The 9,893-nt window shown below is 41.3% G+C and overlaps 1 protein-coding gene and 1 long non-coding RNA gene across 4 annotated transcripts in view; one reads left to right on the top strand and one right to left on the bottom strand.

The window, feature by feature from the left end:
• The window catches only part of SSH3 (slingshot protein phosphatase 3), a 25,334-nt gene extending 18,847 nt beyond the window's left edge, over positions 1–6,487 (bottom strand). For 2 of the 3 annotated variants that reach the window (XM_032218549.1, XM_032218541.1), the window contains exons 1-2: positions 6,247–6,487; positions 2,373–2,410 (exon numbers count right to left, since the gene is read on the bottom strand). In XM_032218549.1, the coding sequence (XP_032074440.1) occupies positions 2,373–2,410; positions 6,247–6,312 (104 nt within the window). In that variant the 5' untranslated portion in view covers positions 6,313–6,487. Of the gene's footprint in view, positions 1–2,372; positions 2,411–4,400; positions 4,700–6,246 lie in introns of all 3 variants that reach the window. The other variant, XM_032218557.1, reaches the window with a different exon arrangement.
• On the top strand, positions 6,486–9,814 carry LOC116509445. Its single transcript, XR_004255509.1, has 2 exons — positions 6,486–6,535; positions 8,190–9,814. It is a non-coding gene; the product is annotated as an uncharacterized LOC116509445 (long non-coding RNA).
• Positions 9,815–9,893: the final 79 nt, after the last annotated feature.

Raw genomic sequence — 9,893 nt, forward strand, 5'->3', positions numbered from 1 at the left:
CTGAGGCTTCCAGAGGGAGCTGTGACTTCTTTCCCTGCACTTACACTGCAGCACCCCTAATTCATGCACGACCTGTGTTTGACCTCCCAGGGCCTGCGCTCCTTACCTGGGACTTCATCTGTTTAAAAGTAAAGGTTCCCCTCGCACATATGTGCTAGTCATTCCCGGCTCTAGGGGGTGGTGCTTATCTCCGTTTCAAAGCTGAAGAGCCAGAACTGTCCGAAGACCACTCCGTGGTCATGTGGCCAGCATGACTAAATGCCGAAGGCGCACGCAATGCTGTTACCTTCCCACCAAAGTGGTCCCTATTTTTCTACTTGCATTTTTACATGCTTTCGCACAGCTAGGTTGGCAGAAGCTGGGACAAGAAACGGGAGCTCACTCCGTTACGCAGCACTAGGATTCGAACCGCCGAACTTTCTGATCGACAAGCTCAGCTTCTTAACCACTGAGCCACTGCGTCCCTCATCTGCTTAACAACCTGCAATTCTCACTTAACAATGGCAGCCAGGAATGCCAGGATTTTGGTCACTAAGCACACATTTAATGATTGCTTCATTTAGCAACCAAAATGCTTCCACCAATTATCATAAGTCAAGGGCTGCCTCTAATCAGTCAGCTATTATATACAGAGGAAAATGAATAAAAATTCTGCTGGCTTGAAGCATTAACCTCCATCACTGAGAATTTAAAAGAACAGTTGGTTTTGAAATTAAAATAAAGCCAAAACAAATAGTTTTGCTGTTAAGAAATATATTAAAAAGTCCAAACATAATTAATAATGAAGACTGAAGGAACCATTTTAAATACCTATGTATTGTTTCGTTTTAGGTTTTATTGTTTGACATTTCTTAAAGTTATATAAGAGGTTATGGTACAAACCACCCTCACTTTGGGTACTTCTATTTCTATAAAAGTGTGTGGGGAAAGACAAATAAGGGAAAAGGACTAAAGGGCTTCCTACAGTGACACACAGGAACGTGGGCAACAATGCCTCTACATCTTTTTAAAAGCAGAGCTATTTGGAAACGAAATTTAGAATAAAGAAGCAACATTAGTCTAAATGGTTTCATTTTTTCCACTGATCAACTCCTACAAGAAAAATAGTCTATTTGAAAAATAGTAAATATTGCTTCAGAGGGGGAGAGATAATTCCATTCTATTTTGATTAGGGACCTTTCTGATACTGTTAGAAATTAAATATAAATATATTTCCATATATATAAATTGGGAGGATAGCTTATCCTAATCAGTATGAAACTATCATACTTCTGCAGTGCAGAGTGAAGAATTTTCCCTATGAGAGAGATCTTTAGCATGGGTCTTATGAAAATCAACCTTCCTATAAAACCCTTTCTTGGCTGCACCTTGTATGTCATTCTTTTAAGACCTCATTTTATTACAAAGAAGAAAGGCAAGGGAGCAAGCATACTACATTCAAGGCACTAATCTCCAGCATTATATTTATATCCAAAAGTTTCTACATTAAAAAAATGTGGGTGAGTGGTGCCCAGTCTCTCTTTGGCAGTGTGTTATCTACCCTGAAAAAGAGACAGCTAGTCTGGAAAGATATAGAATATTAGGGGAGTAAGATGTAGAGATGGCATGCAGAGTTTTGACAAATAAGTGCTTTGTACATTTGATCAACCAACCAACCAACCAATCAATCAATATTGTTTATGGTTATGTACTCATGGCAGCCATTTTATGAATAGGCAAGCATGTCCCTAGCAGCCATTTTGTCACAGTGTTCATTATGTGCTCTCAAATATTGAACTGATCATCAGTCCAAAAAAGAAAAGGGAGGTCTGTTATAATATTGCATTCCCGATTGGAAAATAAATATATGATTCTGGCTCCAATATGCTTATGATCAAAATTTGGACTTTTAATTCCCTAGATGCTATTTGTCTTTAGCAAAATGGATATACCCTTTCCACAGCAATTTGAAACAATCTGTTCTATTTTTAAAAAAATCTCAGATGGTTGCACATTCTTCCAATCTTGCTTTTTTTAGTCCTGGTATATTCCTGACAAAGAACAGCAAAATTACTCAGTTCCTAAACAAGCATTTCAGGAACAGTCATATAGTATGTGCATATTTCTTCATTTCTTCACTGTGTAACTTAAGAACTGAAATCATTTCTTTAAAGTTTCAAAAAGAATTCATCTATCTCCATCCTCTGAGGGTATATGTGTGTTTTGTTTTTTATAGCACATTCAACTGTTGCTCATTGGAGGCATCACAGTTACATTTTTATGATTAAAAAAAGTGTGAAAATTTTCAAGGGGAAGGCCTGGAAAACCTATAGCTAACCTACAACCTTTTAAAAACAATTATATAAAGAATATTAGGAACTATGACTGCTTACCGTCGCTGCAACTGTCTTCTTCTAGGAACATCTTCATCCTGCAAGGGATTTCCATATTGATTAGCCTTTCTCTCCAGATTACAATACTTGTGGTTAAAAGAAGTAATCACATCTAACATCAATATCCCTCACTTAGACCCTTTTCCCAAAACTTTTCAGAGGCTGTAGCAGATCCCCCCCCACCCAGTTAAGCAGAAGTTCTAAATTCTAATTCAACAACCACAGGAATCATAAGAGGTTGCCTTCCACTTAAAACTTTAGTAAGTCTCTTAGAATGCGTGACATGACTTAAGCCCTAACATAAACTAACACACAAGAAATAAACATGGCTCATTAAACAATTAACTGCGCAGTCTTATAACTTAAACAAGCCATTCCTCATACGTAATTGGAATGGTAAGCTCACATTTGCCACAATCAAAGGCTATTCAACACTGATGTTAGGTGCTTAAATCAAGGGTCAACACTGAATAGGCATAACTGATAGGATCCATCCCTACTAGTGGTCTGAGAGAATTTCCTTTGCAGCAAGAAAACAATGTCCAATCCAAACATGTGGAGTCATCAAGCAACTATTTCTGCCATTGGCTTTGGCATGAGAAAACTTGGCATGACATAATGTTCCTATCCCTAATACCTCTGTGGCAAAAGCAGATACTTTTGGGGACTGCTTTGTTCATCTAGAATCCTGAACATTCACAGGACTTCCATTGCAGAACTCTAGACCCACAATCTATATAGCCTGTCTCTTAGATCATTTGTTCTGCTTGTTTGGATGGGAGAAGGAAAGAGGGAGAGAGGCATGTTGGCTATGGCAATAACAAATGCCACCCCCTGGGAAATCTTGCTAAGCACCGCTCTCTCTACTATTTCACAGCAACACTAGTATGTTCCCAATTTATGCTGACATAAAAAGAGCTTGAAACTTACTTTAAAAACAACAACAAACCTTAAACCCAAATGTCTCACTTTCCAATCAGTTCTACACTTTCATGATACAGGGACAGATCAATAGGATATTTCCAAGCTTTCTTAATTAAAGAAATACTGAGCATTTGAAGTAGCTATCATGTTTCCCTGAAAATAAGACAGGGTCTTATTTTCTTTTGACCCCCCAAATAAGAGCTTGGCCTTATTTTTGGGGAGGTCTTGTTTTTGAGGTGCAGGAGGCAGCGAGCATGGTCACCTCATGGCTGCTGCTGCTGTGTTGCAATATTTTCGGGGAGGACTTATTTTCGGGAAAGGTTTGTTTTAGCATATGCGCTCAAAAGCCCGATTGGGTTTATTATCCAGGGAGGTCTTGTTTCGGGGGAAACAGGGTATTTGTATATGGGATGCTTCAAATCCAGCTCATTTTATAGTAAACCAATATGAAAGAAATAACACTGCATTGGAAGTAAGAAACCATTTCTTTGAAGGACAGCACACATTTTAAAAGTAAATATAATAAGACATTTCAAAGGATTATTTTCTACTCTTGAAATTCTGTCTCCATCATTAAAAGGAAGGAAGAAGGATGACTGAATTTCAGTTCACAGCACAAAACTGCTGTATTCAATTTTGCTTTTGGATCCAAATAAGGACTCATTTTACAGAAAAGTTACTATCTTATAATTGTGGCCTTCATAGCTTTGCTAATACTTAATCTGTATCAATGGCTGGAACACATGCTCTTTTATGAAGTTGCAGGCCAAGGTGCCCCCATTCCAGCAATGAGACCTATTTGTTAAATTGTATTATGTAACAGACAAAAGTTACCCTTAAGAATTCTAGTAACACTTTCTTCAAATTGAAAGTATTGCATATTTATTATTTTTGCAATGTCTACAACAGCCCTGTATACGATTATTGCAGATGGTGAGGTTGAGGCTGAATGGCTTGCCCATTTTAAATGCCCAAGGTTAGGCAGTAGGATTCCAGCTATGTCACAAAAAATCTTCTGGCTCGTGCTCCTGATGCTATTTTAGTTCTCATTATTCTCTACCAGCCAAAAGTCAAATGCTTCCAATTAGACAGTGTTAGACTTGCCTTTAACAACCATCTTGGTTTGTAAGTAGCAAAAGCAAATCAAGCACCAGATATGCTCCAATATCTGGCTGAGGCTCTATAACTGCGCTGGCAGGCCCCAAGTTGTATATTCTTCCTTTCTGTGCCATAGCTTCACAAAGCAGGAATTCTTCCAAAGATTTGGAAATAGGTATGCAGAGGCCAGCTGGGCACTGTTCCCTTGCTTGTTTCTCATCTCCTTTTCAGGATTCCTAGATTGGCCTTGAATTCCAGCTCTTGCATAATCTTATCCATGTGCTTCCTATTTTGTTGGCAATTTCCTGTGAAAATGTCAAATGTCCTGTGACATTTCTAAGCACCAGGGAAAAACAGCAAACAAACAGCACTTGTGCAACCTTGTTAATTGTCAGTTCTTTGCACAATGTCTAATTACACTTGGAACTCAAGATCATCCCACAGACTGCCAGGCTTGAGATGTGAGCTCAGGCACAGGTGCCCTGGTGCAAGAAACCCAAGGCTCTATTCCAACATTGGTATAATGGCCTGGAAAGTCTTCCTCTTTAAGGGCATTATGCAAGAGATAGTTCTGCAGTACTCCTTGGTCTCTGACGTTGCAATCTGTCAGGAGCTGACAGGAAGTAGTATGTTGTGAAACTTACTGACAAGCAGCTCTTAGTGCCTACTTCTCCCACAGAAACTTGGGCTGTTGAAAACTGATTAGAGAAAATAGTATATTAATGGGAATGCAAGGAAAGGCCACAATTTGACAAGTTTCCCAAACTGCTTCCATACAAGGACAGGATAGAAATGCAGCAGTCTAGGAAGAAAAGAAGGGAAGCACCTTTCAATAAACCACTATAATCTGTTGGAAAAAAGATCTATGAACACATTATAAACTGCATTTTCGCAGCTAAATCACTTCCTTGTTTTTTTGTTTTGACCCCGGCAATCAAGAGGACTGGAGCGCAAATCAACTGGCTTCCAGCAGTTGGACTGCTCAGGAGGCCTCTCATCTTTTGAGCACCCAGTGCAAGGCAGAGGCAGAGGCTACTCCTCCAGCACATGTCCAGACAGTGTCCCTGTGCATCTGATCAGTGATCACCCACAATAACTTCCAGCCCTCTATTCTGTTTTATACTATAGATACGGATGGCACCGATTTTTTCCAATGTTATTTTTAACATTTTAAGATGGCATTTTAATGTTAAAAAGAACTGAAGCTGTAGCAAAAGAAAAAATAATTACCCTTTTGCCACTTTTTGGCAATTATAAAGCAAAATGGATTATTGCATCTATCTTCCATACTGCAAGTGGGAGAGTGGATCCACAGGGAGCCAGGAGGAAAGACTGCCTAGAAGAGTGTGGCAAAGCTCCCCCTCTCCCCATCCAGCCAGCACAGCTGCTTCTCTACATGCACAATACCAGAGAGAAAAAGAGAGGCCTGCTAAAAGGATACTCTCTATCCCATTATTACCCTTCAGATTTTGTTTTCCCTGCCCTTCTTCCCAGAACTGCCCTTAAGGAAACTGAAAGTACCCGGTTCCCCCCCCCCCCCCCCCCACAAGATGGTGAACTCCGAGGCCACTCTCTGCAAAAACCCTGCTCACAGTTTGCAGTGAGCGATAAGACAGATGGACGCCAAATACATTCAGGGAAGGGGCCCAGATAGGACAGGCGCCCAAACATCCTCGGTCGCCCATCCCGGAAAGAAGGGACGGGGACAGGACCGTGAACGTCCTCAGAGGAAAAGAGCGTCTAAAAGGAGGGTCGGCGGCGGGATCAGAACGGAATGTAGGGCTATATCATTTTCGACAGTCCTGTCCAGCGTGAAAACCACGCAGCAGTTTTGGGGAGGGGGGGGGCTCACCTTGCAGCCGGTGGGGGTCGAGTGGCCACTCCCCGATGGGGATCGACAGACGGTAACTAGCGCCATGCGCGGACGAACTCCTGCGCTTTTCCTCCGCTCCGGGGGAGACTGAGACGGTGCCACTCGGAGCCAGCACAACGCCGCCGCAAACCGTCTGCAGGAGGCGGGAGTAGCGGGTCACTCATTCACTCATCCCGGGGTGGGAACCTGCCGACCGTAAACTTTCTCCTCCTTCGTCCAACCACTCCGACGAACAAGCGCACGGATATCGTCTGCAAAGCAATGCCGAGTACGTCCTTTCGGGGGTGGCTCTTAAAGGAACAGGCACGAGTGGCGAAAGACCAGCGGCGGGGGGAGGAGGTGGTGTCAATTCGCGGCAACTACGGGAACTCGCTTCCCAAGGCAATTCCCCTCTCTCCGCTGTCCTGTTCTCCTAATCTTGGGCCAGGGCTCAGCCCCGCTTATTACAGAAAGGCGAAAGAACTGTGGAAGAACTGTAACTGCGAGGCTGGAGGGTCTTTTAGGCTGCCTTGTGCCTGGAATATCTAGACTAGAGCCGCCCCCCCCCCCGCCCCAACCCCAATCTACCTGGCGTTAGCTACGGGCTCGCGTAAAGCGATCTCCAACTGGTGGTTTTTTCTATAAATTCACCAGAACCACTATACAGCATTGGACAAAATTTGCAGCTGAAAAGATAGAACAATCTTGTAACAGGCCCTCGCTGTTACCGGTCCTGTTTTCAAGGGAGTTCCCCCCTCCCTTTCCCCCTGGTGGGATTGCTAGGCTTTCCTATCTAACAGACACTGAGGAAGAAGCTACACTCTTCCTTTAATATGAAAGGAGGAAAAGTTACCTATCTAAACTTGAAGTGATTGGGGCGTGAGGGGGGAGCATTTATCCTGCTCCTGGATTTTGAAATTTTATTACTGGCACTTATCCCATGCTTAAAATAGAGAAGTCTCTGGAGTCTGGCTTGTTTTAACTATAGCCATCTATGCCTTGCTGCATTGTTCATGTTACTACTACAATGACTCAGCAGGTGATTAAAAAAAAAAGTCTGAGGAGTAGTTTGGGAAAACACAGCATAATCTCCCCCCCTCCCCCAGCACTGAATTCAGCTGCTGTTGCCAATTAGGACTTCCTGAAGTTCAGCAGGATGGCTCAAACTTCCTTACAAGATCCTGGTGAGCTATAAACAGTGGTGCCATCAGGGAGAACTCACAGCTTTATCAGGAAATCTTCAAACCAGTAGGGCTGGTTTACCCGATTGATATAAGAGAGCACAAATAATCATCAAGAGACTTCCTCTAACATATGGTCAGAGTTAAAATCACTAATTGCATCATTGACCACAAACACCAGTGAGACACCAACAAATACTCATATGACATGTTGTGATCAAAGAACAAGTCAAATGCTGGAATTCTCAGGTTTCATGGCGGTCATCTTGTCTGTCCCTTTACAACAGCCCCATGTTTCGGTCTACAATAGTTACCATAACAATTTTAAGGCTCCAAGAGTTAATTTATTGTGATAAGCATATCACGAGCTGATCATCACATCTAATTATTGGGAGTACAGTATCGGGTTTTTTGTATAGTGTAATGCATCAATTCTTGAACATTTTGAAATAACTTGGGTTGCATTCTGACTTGATTTGGGTGTTTGGGGCAAATACTGTACTGGTGGTAGTGTCTAGGCAACTGTCTGTGGCTGATCTCAAAAACTAAGGAAAGTTGAACTGGGTAACTACTTCTTGGACAGAAACATAGCAAAACTGCAAAGGCTGGAAACTGAAAAACATCCCAGAAGATGGCAGTAGGGAAACACCTTTATATTGTGGCCCCAAAACCTACACGGAACAGTCCATAGAATTATTGGGAATTGAGCTTGACTTGGAGACCGTAACAATACTCAATTTTCTCTTATTTCTCTGGACATAGCTTGCTTGAACATGTGGGGAATGAGAGCATAAGGTTTCATACAGTGTATGACATACCAGCAGCTAGCTGCATCTGTACACGGTTTTCGGTCAGAACAGATATGATCTCTAGATTCAGGTAAGTCTTAATATTTGAACTCTGCTTAGAATCATCACTTGGTCTTCCAATCCAGTCAGTTATAAACAGTGACAACACACCTTAACACAATATTAACCTCTTAAAATTACTGAGGCAAAATAAAGCTACCTTCCATTTAATGTACCAAGTGAGTATTATGACTAGTACTAGGGTTCTAATGTTTCAGAGAAGAACTTGGATTGTACGGGGATTGTCCATTTTTCAAAATATGCACCTCGCATATCTGAACAAAATCAGATGCCCTGGAACCTCTTCCATGCATTCCTGAACGAAGGAATATAGAGTAGAAAGGCTATACAAAATGAACAGAACTAATTAATGGTTATTGCAATTTTAGTAATATTAGAAGTATTTAAAAAAAAATATTTGACAGGCTTTTATCACATGGCCTCATTTAAGCCAGCAAGGTTTTGTCACACAAATTACATTTCTGTGAACGACCCACTAAGGAGGACATGTAAGGCAGGAAATTAGAGTAACAAAATTGATCTTGTTCTGTACGTATTACTGTAGTAGTAATGATACCAAGAGTTGACCATTGGTCAGATATCAAATTTCTAATTAGTCACAGAACATAGTAATTTGTACTTCAAATACTGTGAGCCAATAAACCATATATGGCACCCAAGAAGATAGGGGAAAGGCTTCAGGAAATACAGAAGCAGACCAAAATGAGCAAGGAAGCAAAAAGAAAAATGCATAGTGAGCGATTATCCAGAGAAAGAGGAACCTGACAAAGGAATTACTGGGTATGGAGGTTTAAGAGGAGGAAAGCACGGGGAATTAAGGCAAAGAAATGTTTAACCCAAATATGAAGAATACTCTAGAGCAGCCTTCAATCTATTGCTCCCTAGATGTGCCTCCTGTCCTCCAATGAAGGCAGAGCACAATGGTGGCAGTCTGAATTAAAGGGGACAGCAAAAGAAAAATGCAAGGAAGCTGCTCAATAAGCAGAGTGGCTAAAATAAATGTAATAAACTAAGGTGTATCCTGAAAAGCAATGTCCCAAATAGAAGTGACTGCTAAAACGGAAGAAAATGCAATTTGGAGGGGGGGGGGGGGGAGCTTGGTAAAACTCCTCGCCATCTCAGTGGTGTGTTGCTAATCCTTGATCTGGAAATTCTGCTATTTATTGCTTCCGCTGTCACCATAGCCTTGCAAGTAAAGGGAAGATGGGAGACTAAGAAGGCACATATGCTAAGCATTTCATATAATAATTTAAAATAATCAGATATATTATTGACTGCAAGTTTTGATTCTAGAAGTAGGACCATTTCCTCTTGTTTCATAAAAATGAAAGGTTATCAAACATGGAATTCTATGCATTTGGCTTGTTGGAAATGTTGCACAGACCTGACTGGTTAAGCAATTCTTTGTGAACAATCCACTAATTCCTTTTTAAGACATGCTACCACAGCATGATCATTCAAACCACAAACTCAGGAGTTTTTCTTTTAAGTAAACAAATCAGCTTATTCAGTAATTTAAACATGATTACAAGTAACCACAAACGGAGCCTCACATTATGTTTGTATGACAGCCACACAAACTGTGACCAAGATAGTT

The sequence above is a fragment of the Thamnophis elegans genome, chromosome 1 (assembly GCF_009769535.1).
Source record: "Thamnophis elegans isolate rThaEle1 chromosome 1, rThaEle1.pri, whole genome shotgun sequence".
Lineage (NCBI taxonomy): Eukaryota > Metazoa > Chordata > Lepidosauria > Squamata > Colubridae > Thamnophis > Thamnophis elegans.